A 20,502-nucleotide genomic window follows, 5' to 3' on the forward strand; every position below is an offset into this window, starting at 1 on the left:
AAAAAATCCTCACAAAAATATGCCTGAGAAGTTCATAAGTTTAAAAGCAGCAATAAACTGCTGTATTAAAACTGTGCTAGAAAATCAACTCCAAAGCCTGCAGCCAGGAGGCCAACGTAAGTAGTCTGACATAACTTTGTTCCAGTACTATCTCAACAGAGAACCTACGCTACAGGTATTTCAATGACCCTCAGATACAGGACATCGAGCAGCAGCAACATGGGGTAAATAAGCCTCACCAGGGGCGGGGCTCAACTCAAAGGCAAGCTCTCACGTAGTTCTCATCTGGCTCTCCCACAGACCGGGGAGATGCACATATCACAGAAAGTACCTCAGAATCCCAGGGAGAATCAGACTCTTCCTTTTTCTCTGTTCCTACTGCTGGCAGAGCACCTACAAAAAAATGGACAAAGAGAGACACTGAGAATTTACTGCACTCCACTTTTATACCCCATCAGTCAAACAAAGGATCTGAAAGATGAGTAACAGTACTACAGCAAAGGACAAACCAAGAAATGAGTTACACTCAACGGTAGCTTTACACCCAGTCACATCACAGTATTCTGTTTTCTCCTCTTCATTTCTTTTCCAGCAAAAGATGCATAAGAATGGTGGCTGACATGACAATGTCCCTCGTGTTGGGACAACGTTAAGGAAGAAACTCCAGCATGCTTCAGTCTCAGCATATGGACACCCTGAGTCATCTTCCCTCTTGCCTACACCTCCATCATCCGGCACTTACTATCACATTCCACTCTACAGGACATACCACAAAAGCACGATACAAAACAACCTCACACTAAGAGGAAGCTGCCAACACACACGGCTCCTTGCTTAGTGCTATCAAGGGATACCTCACCTGACCATGATTCATAATCCTGCAACTTCTGACCAGGTACATACATAAGGACTGACATTTAGGAATGAAACAGAAGCTCACAGCTCCAATACAGTCCAGAACACTGCAAGCATTTTAAATCTTATCACTTCAAAGTCTAGTATCTTCTGACCACCAAACTCCCATCTAGAGCAGACCACAGTCAGTTCTCTCTTCTAAGCTACTCCATTATGTAAAACAAACTCAGCATTGACTCACACAGAAACGCAAGGAAAATTTACAGGAATGAGCCAGACAGGAGCAATGGCGTCCACTCTGGAAAACCGTAACTGCTGATTCCAGCCTGAGTGCTGACTATTCATGCTTTTCCAAAATAAACTCTTTGCACATAAAATGCACTAAGAGAAAAGTGAATGCACCGTGAGTGCTGCTTCCACACCTTCTGAGCAGCAACTGACCAATAGCTACACGAGCTCTGAAAACATCTACAGCAACAAGATATCCTCTGGAGACGGACATACTATCTTCTGCTCTGAGACCCTGGGGTGAGTACCTAAGCACCCACCTCTCTCTGAGGTCATGCTCTCAAGCATACAAACGAGTAGCACAGGAGAGATCTCCTACATTTTACAACTGAACAAGGTGAGGCACTGGAAGAGTCTTCTCTGACTTTGAATCAGGTCAGCTCTTGGCTGAAGCCCTGAAAAACCACAGCTTTTCAATCTGATAGTACCCATTAGAAAGGGAATCAATAGTGTCACACACAAGGCACACTAGACTACCTACTTGTTTTGTGCAGATCAAGGAGAACACAGCAACAAAATTAATAAAGAAACTTGCATCATACATAATCATTAGGAACCCAGCACCACCATTTGTGACCTTTAGGAAAGAACGAAAAGCAACAAAAGCTGCAGACCTTCTCTACCACAGCAGGCTAGGGTTCACAGCTAAATCTTAAACCAGATACCACTCCCACCACTTTAAGCAACCACCTAAAGCAAAGAAAAACACCCGAACAAACACATATCCAAAAAGTATACATAATGAACGCAAGAACCGCCTGGACTAATCAAGCAGGCCAGCAAGTTCAGTGTTCACTGCTGTTAATTAACATCAGCCAAGCACTTCATTGCTACAGCACATACTCACTGAACAACAGGACTAACAAGGAAAACAAAAGAAAAAGTTCACTTGTCTGTAAACACAGACAAATCCAATCTATGAGATAGTTACCCTTGTTGTGCTCCCCTGAAACACTCTGCAAGCGTACTCCATGTTCAACTGCAGGTGGGAGAAACACAGGAGGAGATGCTTTCCTCGAACCTTCAGAACACGGCTGTACAATACAGTACATACGCGTAAGAATTTGTACAAAACAATTTTTTTAAAATAAAATCTAACAAAGGCTTTTGCATTTTAAATAAAAGGGCAAAAAAATCCTCACAATTCATCTAAACTATTCCATAATGTTGATTAAGGCTGGCAAATCACAGAGCCACACAAGAAATTAACACAGGAAATCAAGATGTTGATTGTGAACAAGAAGCTGCAGCTCTGTGTTGATTGAACATTGGCATCAAATTTGCACCTGGCATTCAAATATCAGCCTACATTGCTGGGGCACATGTCCCACAATGTTGAGTGAGTGCATCACTACGTTGCAAAAGCAAGATTTGATTTGCTTAAAGGCCAAAAAGGCAAAGCTGATAGTGATTAAGCTATCTAGAAAGTCTTGTATTTTTAAGAAAGGAGTGGGGAATTAGTTTTTTTCCCAACAACAAAGGCTAGAGGGGAAGTAGCTACAGACCCTGCTCACTCTCATCTTGAGAATTATCAGACAGAAAGGATAAACACAGCCAGCACACTTGGTGTCTGCTGAACATGATTTTCAAAATCGGATTAAGTCTATCTAGAGAAGACAGAGGTTCTATACAGAAAAATCTAAATGTCTGGGTTGCTCAGTGTATTGGCATCCGTTAAACTCTGACTGGATCAGCAGAATAGATCTGAATAGTAGGAAAAAAAAAAAATCCTCACAAAAATATGCCTGAGAAGTTCATAAGTTTAAAAGCAGCAATAAACTGCTGTATTAAAACTGTGCTAGAAAATCAACTCCAAAGCCTGCAGCCAGGAGGCCAACGTAAGTAGTCTGACATAACTTTGTCCCAGTACTATCTCAACAGAGAACCTACGCTACAGGTATTTCAATGACCCTCAGATACAGGACATCGAGCAGCAGCAACATGGGGTAAATAAGCCTCACCAGGGGCGGGGCTCAACGCAAAGGCAAGCTCTCACGTAGTTCTCATCTGGCTCTCCCACAGACCGGGGAGATGCACATATCACAGAAAGTACCTCAGAATCCCAGGGAGAATCAGACTCTTCCTTTTTCTCTGTTCCTACTGCTGGCAGAGCACCTACAAAAAAATGGACAAAGAGAGACACTGAGAATTTACTGCACTCCACTTTTATACCCCATCAGTCAAACAAAGGATCTGAAAGATGAGTAACAGTACTACAGCAAAGGACAAACCAAGAAATGAGTTACACTCAACGGTAGCTTTACACCCAGTCACATCACAGTATTCTGTTTTCTCCTCTTCATTTCTTTTCCAGCAAAAGATGCATAAGAATGGTGGCTGACATGACAATGTCCCTCGTGTTGGGACAACGTTAAGGAAGAAACTCCAGCATGCTTCAGTCTCAGCATATGGACACCCTGAGTCATCTTCCCTCTTGCCTACACCTCCATCATCTGGCACTTACTATCACATTCCACTCTACAGGACATATCACAAAAGCACGATACAAAACAACCTCACACTAAGAGGAAGCTGCCAACACACACGGCTCCTTGCTTAGTGCTATCAAGGGATACCTCACCTGACCATGATTCATAATCCTGCAACTTCTGACCAGGTACATACATAAGGACTGACATTTAGGAATGAAACAGAAGCTCACAGCTCCAATACAGTCCAGAACACTGCAAGCATTTTAAATCTTATCACTTCAAAGTCTAGTATCTTCTGACCACCAAACTCCCATCTAGAGCAGACCACAGTCAGTTCTCTCTTCTAAGCTACTCCATTATGTAAAACAAACTCAGCATTGACTCACACAGAAACGCAAGGAAAATTTACAGGAATGAGCCAGACAGGAGCAATGGCGTCCACTCTGGAAAACCGTAACTGCTGATTCCAGCCTGAGTGCTGACTATTCATGCTTTTCCAAAATAAACTCTTTGCACATAAAATGCACTAAGAGAAAAGTGAATGCACCGTGAGTGCTGCTTCCACACCTTCTGAGCAGCAACTGACCAATAGCTACACGAGCTCTGAAAACATCTACAGCAACAAGATATCCTCTGGAGACGGACATACTATCTTCTGCTCTGAGACCCTGGGGTGAGTACCTAAGCACCCACCTCTCTCTGAGGTCATGCTCTCAAGCATACAAACGAGTAGCACAGGAGAGATCTCCTACATTTTACAACTGAACAAGGTGAGGCACTGGAAGAGTCTTCTCTGACTTTGAATCAGGTCAGCTCTTGGCTGAAGCCCTGAAAAACCACAGCTTTTCAATCTGATAGTACCCATTAGAAAGGGAATCAATAGTGTCACACACAAGGCACACTAGACTACCTACTTGTTTTGTGCAGATCAAGGAGAACACAGCAACAAAATTAATAAAGAAACTTGCATCATACATAATCATTAGGAACCCAGCACCACCATTTGTGACCTTTAGGAAAGAACGAAAAGCAACAAAAGCTGCAGACCTTCTCTACCACAGCAGGCTAGGGTTCACAGCTAAATCTTAAACCAGATACCACTCCCACCACTTTAAGCAACCACCTAAAGCAAAGAAAAACACCCGAACAAACACATATCCAAAAAGTATACATAATGAACGCAAGAACCGCCTGGACTAATCAAGCAGGCCAGCAAGTTCAGTGTTCACTGCTGTTAATTAACATCAGCCAAGCACTTCATTGCTACAGCACATACTCACTGAACAACAGGACTAACAAGGAAAACAAAAGAAAAAGTTCACTTGTCTGTAAACACAGACAAATCCAATCTATGAGATAGTTACCCTTGTTGTGCTCCCCTGAAACACTCTGCAAGCGTACTCCATGTTCAACTGCAGGTGGGAGAAACACAGGAGGAGATGCTTTCCTCGAACCTTCAGAACACGGCTGTACAATACAGTACATACGCGTAAGAATTTGTACAAAACAATTTTTTTAAAATAAAATCTAACAAAGGCTTTTGCATTTTAAATAAAAGGGCAAAAAAATCCTCACAATTCATCTAAACTATTCCATAATGTTGATTAAGGCTGGCAAATCACAGAGCCACACAAGAAATTAACACAGGAAATCAAGATGTTGATTGTGAACAAGAAGCTGCAGCTCTGTGTTGATTGAACATTGGCATCAAATTTGCACCTGGCATTCAAATATCAGCCTACATTGCTGGGGCACATGTCCCACAATGTTGAGTGAGTGCATCACTACGTTGCAAAAGCAAGATTTGATTTGCTTAAAGGCCAAAAAGGCAAAGCTGATAGTGATTAAGCTATCTAGAAAGTCTTGTATTTTTAAGAAAGGAGTGGGGAATTAGTTTTTTTCCCAACAACAAAGGCTAGAGGGGAAGTAGCTACAGACCCTGCTCACTCTCATCTTGAGAATTATCAGACAGAAAGGATAAACACAGCCAGCACACTTGGTGTCTGCTGAACATGATTTTCAAAATCGGATTAAGTCTATCTAGAGAAGACAGAGGTTCTATACAGAAAAATCTAAATGTCTGGGTTGCTCAGTGTATTGGCATCCGTTAAACTCTGACTGGATCAGCAGAATAGATCTGAATAGTAGGAAAAAAAAAAAATCCTCACAAAAATATGCCTGAGAAGTTCATAAGTTTAAAAGCAGCAATAAACTGCTGTATTAAAACTGTGCTAGAAAATCAACTCCAAAGCCTGCAGCCAGGAGGCCAACGTAAGTAGTCTGACATAACTTTGTCCCAGTACTATCTCAACAGAGAACCTACGCTACAGGTATTTCAATGACCCTCAGATACAGGACATCGAGCAGCAGCAACATGGGGTAAATAAGCCTCACCAGGGGCGGGGCTCAACGCAAAGGCAAGCTCTCACGTAGTTCTCATCTGGCTCTCCCACAGACCGGGGAGATGCACATATCACAGAAAGTACCTCAGAATCCCAGGGAGAATCAGACTCTTCCTTTTTCTCTGTTCCTACTGCTGGCAGAGCACCTACAAAAAAATGGACAAAGAGAGACACTGAGAATTTACTGCACTCCACTTTTATACCCCATCAGTCAAACAAAGGATCTGAAAGATGAGTAACAGTACTACAGCAAAGGACAAACCAAGAAATGAGTTACACTCAACGGTAGCTTTACACCCAGTCACATCACAGTATTCTGTTTTCTCCTCTTCATTTCTTTTCCAGCAAAAGATGCATAAGAATGGTGGCTGACATGACAATGTCCCTCGTGTTGGGACAACGTTAAGGAAGAAACTCCAGCATGCTTCAGTCTCAGCATATGGACACCCTGAGTCATCTTCCCTCTTGCCTACACCTCCATCATCCGGCACTTACTATCACATTCCACTCTACAGGACATATCACAAAAGCACGATACAAAACAACCTCACACTAAGAGGAAGCTGCCAACACACACGGCTCCTTGCTTAGTGCTATCAAGGGATACCTCACCTGACCATGATTCATAATCCTGCAACTTCTGACCAGGTACATACATAAGGACTGACATTTAGGAATGAAACAGAAGCTCACAGCTCCAATACAGTCCAGAACACTGCAAGCATTTTAAATCTTATCACTTCAAAGTCTAGTATCTTCTGACCACCAAACTCCCATCTAGAGCAGACCACAGTCAGTTCTCTCTTCTAAGCTACTCCATTATGTAAAACAAACTCAGCATTGACTCACACAGAAACGCAAGGAAAATTTACAGGAATGAGCCAGACAGGAGCAATGGCGTCCACTCTGGAAAACCGTAACTGCTGATTCCAGCCTGAGTGCTGACTATTCATGCTTTTCCAAAATAAACTCTTTGCACATAAAATGCACTAAGAGAAAAGTGAATGCACCGTGAGTGCTGCTTCCACACCTTCTGAGCAGCAACTGACCAATAGCTACACGAGCTCTGAAAACATCTACAGCAACAAGATATCCTCTGGAGACGGACATACTATCTTCTGCTCTGAGACCCTGGGGTGAGTACCTAAGCACCCACCTCTCTCTGAGGTCATGCTCTCAAGCATACAAACGAGTAGCACAGGAGAGATCTCCTACATTTTACAACTGAACAAGGTGAGGCACTGGAAGAGTCTTCTCTGACTTTGAATCAGGTCAGCTCTCGGCTGAAGCCCTGAAAAACCACAGCTTTTCAATCTGATAGTACCCATTAGAAAGGGAATCAATAGTGTCACACACAAGGCACACTAGACTACCTACTTGTTTTGTGCAGATCAAGGAGAACACAGCAACAAAATTAATAAAGAAACTTGCATCATACATAATCATTAGGAACCCAGCACCACCATTTGTGACCTTTAGGAAAGAACGAAAAGCAACAAAAGCTGCAGACCTTCTCTACCACAGCAGGCTAGGGTTCACAGCTAAATCTTAAACCAGATACCACTCCCACCACTTTAAGCAACCACCTAAAGCAAAGAAAAACACCCGAACAAACACATATCCAAAAAGTATACATAATGAACGCAAGAACCGCCTGGACTAATCAAGCAGGCCAGCAAGTTCAGTGTTCACTGCTGTTAATTAACATCAGCCAAGCACTTCATTGCTACAGCACATACTCACTGAACAACAGGACTAACAAGGAAAACAAAAGAAAAAGTTCACTTGTCTGTAAACACAGACAAATCCAATCTATGAGATAGTTACCCTTGTTGTGCTCCCCTGAAACACTCTGCAAGCGTACTCCATGTTCAACTGCAGGTGGGAGAAACACAGGAGGAGATGCTTTCCTCGAACCTTCAGAACACGGCTGTACAATACAGTACATACGCGTAAGAATTTGTACAAAACAATTTTTTTAAAATAAAATCTAACAAAGGCTTTTGCATTTTAAATAAAAGGGCAAAAAAATCCTCACAATTCATCTAAACTATTCCATAATGTTGATTAAGGCTGGCAAATCACAGAGCCACACAAGAAATTAACACAGGAAATCAAGATGTTGATTGTGAACAAGAAGCTGCAGCTCTGTGTTGATTGAACATTGGCATCAAATTTGCACCTGGCATTCAAATATCAGCCTACATTGCTGGGGCACATGTCCCACAATGTTGAGTGAGTGCATCACTACGTTGCAAAAGCAAGATTTGATTTGCTTAAAGGCCAAAAAGGCAAAGCTGATAGCGATTAAGCTATCTAGAAAGTCTTGTATTTTTAAGAAAGGAGTGGGGAATTAGTTTTTTTCCCAACAACAAAGGCTAGAGGGGAAGTAGCTACAGACCCTGCTCACTCTCATCTTGAGAATTATCAGACAGAAAGGATAAACACAGCCAGCACACTTGGTGTCTGCTGAACATGATTTTCAAAATCGGATTAAGTCTATCTAGAGAAGACAGAGGTTCTATACAGAAAAATCTAAATGTCTGGGTTGCTCAGTGTATTGGCATCCGTTAAACTCTGACTGGATCAGCAGAATAGATCTGAATAGTAGGAAAAAAAAAAATCCTCACAAAAATATGCCTGAGAAGTTCATAAGTTTAAAAGCAGCAATAAACTGCTGTATTAAAACTGTGCTAGAAAATCAACTCCAAAGCCTGCAGCCAGGAGGCCAACGTAAGTAGTCTGACATAACTTTGTCCCAGTACTATCTCAACAGAGAACCTACGCTACAGGTATTTCAATGACCCTCAGATACAGGACATCGAGCAGCAGCAACATGGGGTAAATAAGCCTCACCAGGGGCGGGGCTCAACGCAAAGGCAAGCTCTCACGTAGTTCTCATCTGGCTCTCCCACAGACCGGGGAGATGCACATATCACAGAAAGTACCTCAGAATCCCAGGGAGAATCAGACTCTTCCTTTTTCTCTGTTCCTACTGCTGGCAGAGCACCTACAAAAAAATGGACAAAGAGAGACACTGAGAATTTACTGCACTCCACTTTTATACCCCATCAGTCAAACAAAGGATCTGAAAGATGAGTAACAGTACTACAGCAAAGGACAAACCAAGAAATGAGTTACACTCAACGGTAGCTTTACACCCAGTCACATCACAGTATTCTGTTTTCTCCTCTTCATTTCTTTTCCAGCAAAAGATGCATAAGAATGGTGGCTGACATGACAATGTCCCTCGTGTTGGGACAACGTTAAGGAAGAAACTCCAGCATGCTTCAGTCTCAGCATATGGACACCCTGAGTCATCTTCCCTCTTGCCTACACCTCCATCATCCGGCACTTACTATCACATTCCACTCTACAGGACATACCACAAAAGCACGATACAAAACAACCTCACACTAAGAGGAAGCTGCCAACACACACGGCTCCTTGCTTAGTGCTATCAAGGGATACCTCACCTGACCATGATTCATAATCCTGCAACTTCTGACCAGGTACATACATAAGGACTGACATTTAGGAATGAAACAGAAGCTCACAGCTCCAATACAGTCCAGAACACTGCAAGCATTTTAAATCTTATCACTTCAAAGTCTAGTATCTTCTGACCACCAAACTCCCATCTAGAGCAGACCACAGTCAGTTCTCTCTTCTAAGCTACTCCATTATGTAAAACAAACTCAGCATTGACTCACACAGAAACGCAAGGAAAATTTACAGGAATGAGCCAGACAGGAGCAATGGCGTCCACTCTGGAAAACCGTAACTGCTGATTCCAGCCTGAGTGCTGACTATTCATGCTTTTCCAAAATAAACTCTTTGCACATAAAATGCACTAAGAGAAAAGTGAATGCACCGTGAGTGCTGCTTCCACACCTTCTGAGCAGCAACTGACCAATAGCTACATGAGCTCTGAAAACATCTACAGCAACAAGATATCCTCTGGAGACGGACATACTATCTTCTGCTCTGAGACCCTGGGGTGAGTACCTAAGCACCCACCTCTCTCTGAGGTCATGCTCTCAAGCATACAAACGAGTAGCACAGGAGAGATCTCCTACATTTTACAACTGAACAAGGTGAGGCACTGGAAGAGTCTTCTCTGACTTTGAATCAGGTCAGCTCTCGGCTGAAGCCCTGAAAAACCACAGCTTTTCAATCTGATAGTACCCATTAGAAAGGGAATCAATAGTGTCACACACAAGGCACACTAGACTACCTACTTGTTTTGTGCAGATCAAGGAGAACACAGCAACAAAATTAATAAAGAAACTTGCATCATACATAATCATTAGGAACCCAGCACCACCATTTGTGACCTTTAGGAAAGAACGAAAAGCAACAAAAGCTGCAGACCTTCTCTACCACAGCAGGCTAGGGTTCACAGCTAAATCTTAAACCAGATACCACTCCCACCACTTTAAGCAACCACCTAAAGCAAAGAAAAACACCCGAACAAACACATATCCAAAAAGTATACATAATGAACGCAAGAACCGCCTGGACTAATCAAGCAGGCCAGCAAGTTCAGTGTTCACTGCTGTTAATTAACATCAGCCAAGCACTTCATTGCTACAGCACATACTCACTGAACAACAGGACTAACAAGGAAAACAAAAGAAAAAGTTCACTTGTCTGTAAACACAGACAAATCCAATCTATGAGATAGTTACCCTTGTTGTGCTCCCCTGAAACACTCTGCAAGCGTACTCCATGTTCAACTGCAGGTGGGAGAAACACAGGAGGAGATGCTTTCCTCGAACCTTCAGAACACGGCTGTACAATACAGTACATACGCGTAAGAATTTGTACAAAACAATTTTTTTAAAATAAAATCTAACAAAGGCTTTTGCATTTTAAATAAAAGGGCAAAAAAATCCTCACAATTCATCTAAACTATTCCATAATGTTGATTAAGGCTGGCAAATCACAGAGCCACACAAGAAATTAACACAGGAAATCAAGATGTTGATTGTGAACAAGAAGCTGCAGCTCTGTGTTGATTGAACATTGGCATCAAATTTGCACCTGGCATTCAAATATCAGCCTACATTGCTGGGGCACATGTCCCACAATGTTGAGTGAGTGCATCACTACGTTGCAAAAGCAAGATTTGATTTGCTTAAAGGCCAAAAAGGCAAAGCTGATAGCGATTAAGCTATCTAGAAAGTCTTGTATTTTTAAGAAAGGAGTGGGGAATTAGTTTTTTTCCCAACAACAAAGGCTAGAGGGGAAGTAGCTACAGACCCTGCTCACTCTCATCTTGAGAATTATCAGACAGAAAGGATAAACACAGCCAGCACACTTGGTGTCTGCTGAACATGATTTTCAAAATCGGATTAAGTCTATCTAGAGAAGACAGAGGTTCTATACAGAAAAATCTAAATGTCTGGGTTGCTCAGTGTATTGGCATCCGTTAAACTCTGACTGGATCAGCAGAATAGATCTGAATAGTAGGAAAAAAAAAAATCCTCACAAAAATATGCCTGAGAAGTTCATAAGTTTAAAAGCAGCAATAAACTGCTGTATTAAAACTGTGCTAGAAAATCAACTCCAAAGCCTGCAGCCAGGAGGCCAACGTAAGTAGTCTGACATAACTTTGTCCCAGTACTATCTCAACAGAGAACCTACGCTACAGGTATTTCAATGACCCTCAGATACAGGACATCGAGCAGCAGCAACATGGGGTAAATAAGCCTCACCAGGGGCGGGGCTCAACGCAAAGGCAAGCTCTCACGTAGTTCTCATCTGGCTCTCCCACAGACCGGGGAGATGCACATATCACAGAAAGTACCTCAGAATCCCAGGGAGAATCAGACTCTTCCTTTTTCTCTGTTCCTACTGCTGGCAGAGCACCTACAAAAAAATGGACAAAGAGAGACACTGAGAATTTACTGCACTCCACTTTTATACCCCATCAGTCAAACAAAGGATCTGAAAGATGAGTAACAGTACTACAGCAAAGGACAAACCAAGAAATGAGTTACACTCAACGGTAGCTTTACACCCAGTCACATCACAGTATTCTGTTTTCTCCTCTTCATTTCTTTTCCAGCAAAAGATGCATAAGAATGGTGGCTGACATGACAATGTCCCTCGTGTTGGGACAACGTTAAGGAAGAAACTCCAGCATGCTTCAGTCTCAGCATATGGACACCCTGAGTCATCTTCCCTCTTGCCTACACCTCCATCATCCGGCACTTACTATCACATTCCACTCTACAGGACATACCACAAAAGCACGATACAAAACAACCTCACACTAAGAGGAAGCTGCCAACACACACGGCTCCTTGCTTAGTGCTATCAAGGGATACCTCACCTGACCATGATTCATAATCCTGCAACTTCTGACCAGGTACATACATAAGGACTGACATTTAGGAATGAAACAGAAGCTCACAGCTCCAATACAGTCCAGAACACTGCAAGCATTTTAAATCTTATCACTTCAAAGTCTAGTATCTTCTGACCACCAAACTCCCATCTAGAGCAGACCACAGTCAGTTCTCTCTTCTAAGCTACTCCATTATGTAAAACAAACTCAGCATTGACTCACACAGAAACGCAAGGAAAATTTACAGGAATGAGCCAGACAGGAGCAATGGCGTCCACTCTGGAAAACCGTAACTGCTGATTCCAGCCTGAGTGCTGACTATTCATGCTTTTCCAAAATAAACTCTTTGCACATAAAATGCACTAAGAGAAAAGTGAATGCACCGTGAGTGCTGCTTCCACACCTTCTGAGCAGCAACTGACCAATAGCTACATGAGCTCTGAAAACATCTACAGCAACAAGATATCCTCTGGAGACGGACATACTATCTTCTGCTCTGAGACCCTGGGGTGAGTACCTAAGCACCCACCTCTCTCTGAGGTCATGCTCTCAAGCATACAAACGAGTAGCACAGGAGAGATCTCCTACATTTTACAACTGAACAAGGTGAGGCACTGGAAGAGTCTTCTCTGACTTTGAATCAGGTCAGCTCTCGGCTGAAGCCCTGAAAAACCACAGCTTTTCAATCTGATAGTACCCATTAGAAAGGGAATCAATAGTGTCACACACAAGGCACACTAGACTACCTACTTGTTTTGTGCAGATCAAGGAGAACACAGCAACAAAATTAATAAAGAAACTTGCATCATACATAATCATTAGGAACCCAGCACCACCATTTGTGACCTTTAGGAAAGAACGAAAAGCAACAAAAGCTGCAGACCTTCTCTACCACAGCAGGCTAGGGTTCACAGCTAAATCTTAAACCAGATACCACTCCCACCACTTTAAGCAACCACCTAAAGCAAAGAAAAACACCCGAACAAACACATATCCAAAAAGTATACATAATGAACGCAAGAACCGCCTGGACTAATCAAGCAGGCCAGCAAGTTCAGTGTTCACTGCTGTTAATTAACATCAGCCAAGCACTTCATTGCTACAGCACATACTCACTGAACAACAGGACTAACAAGGAAAACAAAAGAAAAAGTTCACTTGTCTGTAAACACAGACAAATCCAATCTATGAGATAGTTACCCTTGTTGTGCTCCCCTGAAACACTCTGCAAGCGTACTCCATGTTCAACTGCAGGTGGGAGAAACACAGGAGGAGATGCTTTCCTCGAACCTTCAGAACACGGCTGTACAATACAGTACATACGCGTAAGAATTTGTACAAAACAATTTTTTTAAAATAAAATCTAACAAAGGCTTTTGCATTTTAAATAAAAGGGCAAAAAAATCCTCACAATTCATCTAAACTATTCCATAATGTTGATTAAGGCTGGCAAATCACAGAGCCACACAAGAAATTAACACAGGAAATCAAGATGTTGATTGTGAACAAGAAGCTGCAGCTCTGTGTTGATTGAACATTGGCATCAAATTTGCACCTGGCATTCAAATATCAGCCTACATTGCTGGGGCACATGTCCCACAATGTTGAGTGAGTGCATCACTACGTTGCAAAAGCAAGATTTGATTTGCTTAAAGGCCAAAAAGGCAAAGCTGATAGCGATTAAGCTATCTAGAAAGTCTTGTATTTTTAAGAAAGGAGTGGGGAATTAGTTTTTTTCCCAACAACAAAGGCTAGAGGGGAAGTAGCTACAGACCCTGCTCACTCTCATCTTGAGAATTATCAGACAGAAAGGATAAACACAGCCAGCACACTTGGTGTCTGCTGAACATGATTTTCAAAATCGGATTAAGTCTATCTAGAGAAGACAGAGGTTCTATACAGAAAAATCTAAATGTCTGGGTTGCTCAGTGTATTGGCATCCGTTAAACTCTGACTGGATCAGCAGAATAGATCTGAATAGTAGGAAAAAAAAAAATCCTCACAAAAATATGCCTGAGAAGTTCATAAGTTTAAAAGCAGCAATAAACTGCTGTATTAAAACTGTGCTAGAAAATCAACTCCAAAGCCTGCAGCCAGGAGGCCAACGTAAGTAGTCTGACATAACTTTGTCCCAGTACTATCTCAACAGAGAACCTACGCTACAGGTATTTCAATGACCCTCAGATACAGGACATCGAGCAGCAGCAACATGGGGTAAATAAGCCTCACCAGGGGCGGGGCTCAACGCAAAGGCAAGCTCTCACGTAGTTCTCATCTGGCTCTCCCACAGACCGGGGAGATGCACATATCACAGAAAGTACCTCAGAATCCCAGGGAGAATCAGACTCTTCCTTTTTCTCTGTTCCTACTGCTGGCAGAGCACCTACAAAAAAATGGACAAAGAGAGACACTGAGAATTTACTGCACTCCACTTTTATACCCCATCAGTCAAACAAAGGATCTGAAAGATGAGTAACAGTACTACAGCAAAGGACAAACCAAGAAATGAGTTACACTCAACGGTAGCTTTACACCCAGTCACATCACAGTATTCTGTTTTCTCCTCTTCATTTCTTTTCCAGCAAAAGATGCATAAGAATGGTGGCTGACATGACAATGTCCCTCGTGTTGGGACAACGTTAAGGAAGAAACTCCAGCATGCTTCAGTCTCAGCATATGGACACCCTGAGTCATCTTCCCTCTTGCCTACACCTCCATCATCCGGCACTTACTATCACATTCCACTCTACAGGACATATCACAAAAGCACGATACAAAACAACCTCACACTAAGAGGAAGCTGCCAACACACACGGCTCCTTGCTTAGTGCTATCAAGGGATACCTCACCTGACCATGATTCATAATCCTGCAACTTCTGACCAGGTACATACATAAGGACTGACATTTAGGAATGAAACAGAAGCTCACAGCTCCAATACAGTCCAGAACACTGCAAGCATTTTAAATCTTATCACTTCAAAGTCTAGTATCTTCTGACCACCAAACTCCCATCTAGAGCAGACCACAGTCAGTTCTCTCTTCTAAGCTACTCCATTATGTAAAACAAACTCAGCATTGACTCACACAGAAACGCAAGGAAAATTTACAGGAATGAGCCAGACAGGAGCAATGGCGTCCACTCTGGAAAACCGTAACTGCTGATTCCAGCCTGAGTGCTGACTATTCATGCTTTTCCAAAATAAACTCTTTGCACATAAAATGCACTAAGAGAAAAGTGAATGCACCGTGAGTGCTGCTTCCACACCTTCTGAGCAGCAACTGACCAATAGCTACACGAGCTCTGAAAACATCTACAGCAACAAGATATCCTCTGGAGACGGACATACTATCTTCTGCTCTGAGACCCTGGGGTGAGTACCTAAGCACCCACCTCTCTCTGAGGTCATGCTCTCAAGCATACAAACGAGTAGCACAGGAGAGATCTCCTACATTTTACAACTGAACAAGGTGAGGCACTGGAAGAGTCTTCTCTGACTTTGAATCAGGTCAGCTCTTGGCTGAAGCCCTGAAAAACCACAGCTTTTCAATCTGATAGTACCCATTAGAAAGGGAATCAATAGTGTCACACACAAGGCACACTAGACTACCTACTTGTTTTGTGCAGATCAAGGAGAACACAGCAACAAAATTAATAAAGAAACTTGCATCATACATAATCATTAGGAACCCAGCACCACCATTTGTGACCTTTAGGAAAGAACGAAAAGCAACAAAAGCTGCAGACCTTCTCTACCACAGCAGGCTAGGGTTCACAGCTAAATCTTAAACCAGATACCACTCCCACCACTTTAAGCAACCACCTAAAGCAAAGAAAAACACCCGAACAAACACATATCCAAAAAGTATACATAATGAACGCAAGAACCGCCTGGACTAATCAAGCAGGCCAGCAAGTTCAGTGTTCACTGCTGTTAATTAACATCAGCCAAGCACTTCATTGCTACAGCACATACTCACTGAACAACAGGACTAACAAGGAAGACAAAAGAAAAAGTTCACTTGTCTATAAACACAGACAAATCCAATCTATGAGATAGTTACCCTTGTTGTGCTCCCCTGAAACACTCTGCAAGCGTACTCCATGTTCAACTGCAGGTGGGAGAAACACAGGAGGAGATGCTTTCCTCGAACCTTCAGAACACGGCTGTACAATACAGTACATACGCGTAAGAATTTGTACAAAACAATTTTTTTAAAATAAAATCTAACAAAGGCTTTTGCATTTTAAATAAAAGGGCAAAAAAATCCTCACAATTCATCTAAACTATTCCATAATGTTGATTAAGGCTGGCAAATCACAGAGCCACACAAGAAATTAACACAGGAAATCAAGATGTTGATTGTGAACAAGAAGCTGCAGCTCTGTGTTGATTGAACATTGGCATCAAATTTGCACCTGGCATTCAAATATCAGCCTACATTGCTGGGGCACATGTCCCACAATGTTGAGTGAGTGCATCACTACGTTGCAAAATCAAGATTTGATTTGCTTAAAGGCCAAAAAGGCAAAGCTGATAGCGATTAAGCTATCTAGAAAGTCTTGTATTTTTAAGAAAGGAGTGGGGAATTAGTTTTTTTCCCAACAACAAAGACTAGAGGGGAAGTAGTTATTCTGTTTCACTACTGTTCTAGAAAATCAACCCCAAAGCCTGCAACCAAAGGGCCGATACAAGAAGCTTAACCTAACTTTGTCCCAGTACTATCTCCACACAGAACCTACACTACAAGTATTTCGTTGACCCTCAGTTACAGGACATAGAGCAGCAGCAATATGGGGTAAATAAGCCTCACCAGGGGCAGGGCTCAACGCAAAGGCAAGCTCTCACGTAGTTCTCATCTGGCTCTCCCACAGACCGGGGAGATGCACATATCACAGAAAGTACCTCAGAATCCCAAGGAGAATCAGACGCTTCCTTTTTCTCTGCTCCTACTGTGGGTTGGGCTTCTACAAAAAAAAAGGAGAAATACAGACACTGAGAAATATACTGCACTACACTTTTATACCCCATCAGTCAAATAAAGGATCTGAAAGACGAGCAGTAATTCTACAGCAAAGAACAAACCAAACAGTGAGTCCCACTCAAGGGTAACTTTACATCCAGTCACATCACAGTATTCTCTTCACTCCTCTTCATCTGTTTTCCAGCAGAAGATGCCCAAGCAGGACAGCTGACATGGCTACGTTCACCATGTTTGGACAATGTTCTGTGCAGCATCTGACCAATAGCTACACATGCTCTGAAGAAGTCTACTGCAACAAGCAGTGCTCTGGAGTCAGACAATGGAAATAGTATCTTCTGTTTTCACACCCTGGGGTCTATGCCAAATTACCCAACTCTCTCTGAGCTGGTCATGCTCTCAAGCCCACAAAGGTTTAGCAAAGGGGAGATCTCCTACATTCTACAACTGAACAAGTCGAGGTACTGGAAGAGTCTTCTCTGAGTTTGACTCAGGTCTGCTTTTGGCTGAAGCCCTGAAAAACCACAGCTTTTCAATCAGATAGTAGCATCGGAAAGGGAAACAATATTGTCACACAGAAGATAGATTAGATTAGCTTCTTGTTTTGTTCAGACGGCATCAAGGAGAACACAGCAACAAAATTAATAAAGAAACTTGCATCATACGTAATCATTAGGAATCCAGCACCACCATTTGTGACCGTTAGGTAAGAACGAAAAAAAACAAAAGCTGCAGACCTTCTCTACCACAGCAGGCTAGGGTTCACAGGTAACAGGAAAGTTTATCATCTTTGAGGATAATCATCATTTTACTTTATTTACTGAACATTAATACTTATAGAGGAGCAATCAGGATCATATTTAAACTCACTTCTCGCATAAGCTGTGTCTTCTGAAACTTTACGGACTTGATGTTTATTACTAGAAACAGAATGTTTCACATCCCCCAAAACTGTCGTTTGCAGCTTCCTTCTAGTATCTTCCTTCTCCTGTTCTTCTTTCCATTTAGGTGACTCCTTCTAAAACAGATTGACCAAAACAGCTGAAAAGCACAGAAATCAATATCTACTTCACCACCCATTAACAACTTGGAAAACGGTTTTCTTGGGTAAGACTTAAATGAAGCAAAGTGCAACATGGTTTCTAAAGGCCTACAATTTTTAGTGGGAATCTGCACAATTAAACTGCAGTGCCTCATGTTGTAAACCTCATCTCTGGCTATGCAAAACCTCTGAGAAGCACTTCCTTGTGTCAATCTAAATGCAGTTTCATTGATATTATTCAGAAAGTCTTCTTTCTGCCTACATATCTCACAATTTCACTAGTTTCCTGCCCTCAATTTCATTCAAAACTTCCTTTTGTTTCTTCATTTCCAGTCATTACCTCATGAATTCTACTAAATGGCTACAACTTCTAATGGATATTATCCATTCCCTCAGTTTTACATAACAGAAAGTGCACAGATTCCAGAAAGAATGAAGTTTCCTGTCTTTCTCCTTCCAAAACTCTCCAATCTCATAATAAAAATATTGAAAATAATGTCTGAGTTTGGCTATGAACAAGATGTTTTCAGTATCAAAATACAATGATTGAATACAGATACGTGATTGAGTATTAACAGGAAAATAGTTTACTGTCGCTTACCTGTATTACCCTTAACAAACTCTTCCAATTGAATCATCCCTGTACACTTACTTTTGTGCTTGAGGGAAATGCTGCCCATAGATTTTCCTCATATCTATTTAGGCCCAGGTTTTCACTTTCTTGTTTTAGTGTTTCATGGAATTTATTATGTACCTCTTTGCACTGCCCTTCTTCCTCTTCCACCAATTCATCTTCCTCAAGGTTGCCTGAATCTGAGACATCTTGTTTCAACAACTCTCCACATTCTCCTCTGCTCAGATTTGCACCTGTTGGTTTTTTTTGTTTGAGGCTTTTCTTCTGTGACTTAGGAATTTCAATTCTAGAACTATCACCACCACCTTAAAGCATGAGAAAGGGAAAGAGGAATATGAATCAAATGGGTTATATAAATAGCAGCAGGCATTTTACCCATTAAAAACACAGGAAAGTAGTCATCTGGGACTGTATGGAAAAGAAGCCAGGTAAGGGCAGGATGGGAGAAGGACACATCAGACACAAAGGCTTAGGAGGGGACTCAGTATGGTCATTTCCATTATCTTACTTATTTTATTCTGACATGACCATCTGTTCTGTTCTTATAACACTACTTTCCTCAATTACTACAGCCAAGTGAAAACAACAACAACAAAAACCGAAATGAAATTAATTAGTAAGTTTACTTTTGTATGTCATTGTATTATGAAGTACTTTCCAAATAACTTACCATTATTTCTGAACTGTTGGGGAACATTCATTAACGATGTCAAGTTTGGCTTCTGTGGCTTCTGCAAATAAAAACACATTTTAAAAGAATTATTTGATCTGTTTTTGTTTGCTTTTTTGTTTTAAAGCAAATCCTTTACTTACATCAAATCTTGAACAGTAAATACAACCAGGCTGTCCCCTTTTGAAAGGACTCAGATACTTGCTAGATCCTTCAACTTTAATTACACAAACATTCCTCTCCTCTTGTGTACAAGTCAGTGACTATTCAAAACTATCTGTAAATGCGTAACAATTCTAAAAAGGTATTTTAATCCATTGGTAAAATACAACTACACTCGCGATTACTTACTTGTAAGTATGCACAACTCAAGTATCAATTAAAGTTCCTGAAGCTTGAAGAATAAATTAGTTAATATAACTCCACTTAGTGAAATATCTGTAAATTTCAAAATAATGCTAGAAATTTGAATCACTTCCCCTAAAATCAATGTAAGAAAATAGAAAAAATTTTAAAGTACACATGCTTACATCTCCAGCATTACAGAGTGTGCTGAACTAACAAACTAAAGTTCCTAATCACTGCAGAATCCCAGTGCAACAGACTAAATACTCCAGACGCCATTGAAAAAACTGGTAATCCTTTGGAACATTCATAAAAACAGCAGGATAAGCACATGGAGCTTATAAAGAGAAAAGTCCAAATATTCAAAAAATGAAGATAGTCATGCAGTGTGAGATTATATACAAGCACGGAATGTCATCCCACAGAAGGAAAAAAGAAAGAAAAAATAATTATTTGAGCAACTCAAGTATCGAACACTTGAGGAACCTAGTGAGGAA

The 20,502-nt window shown here is 41.5% G+C and overlaps 2 protein-coding genes across 2 annotated transcripts in view; both read right to left on the bottom strand.

Moving 5' to 3' along the window:
* LOC146756798 (ankyrin repeat domain-containing protein 26-like) overlaps nucleotides 1-20,502 on the bottom strand; it is a 55,905-nt gene that overhangs the window by 26,121 nt on the left and 9,282 nt on the right. The gene's annotated exons all lie outside the window — the stretch shown is intronic.
* On the bottom strand, nucleotides 17,085-19,738 carry LOC146756799 (uncharacterized). The gene is made up of 4 exons (XM_085524212.1): nucleotides 19,661-19,738; nucleotides 19,111-19,295; nucleotides 18,185-18,332; nucleotides 17,085-17,300 (listed from the first exon to the last, which is right to left on the bottom strand). The coding sequence occupies exons 1-4, from the start codon at nucleotides 19,689-19,691 to the stop codon at nucleotides 17,143-17,145; spliced, it is 522 nt and encodes a 173-aa protein (XP_085380338.1). The 5' UTR covers nucleotides 19,692-19,738; the 3' UTR covers nucleotides 17,085-17,142.

The sequence above is a fragment of the Coturnix japonica genome, chromosome 26 (assembly GCF_054131305.1).
Source record: "Coturnix japonica strain WE chromosome 26, WE-NBRP24, whole genome shotgun sequence".
Lineage (NCBI taxonomy): Eukaryota > Metazoa > Chordata > Aves > Galliformes > Phasianidae > Coturnix > Coturnix japonica.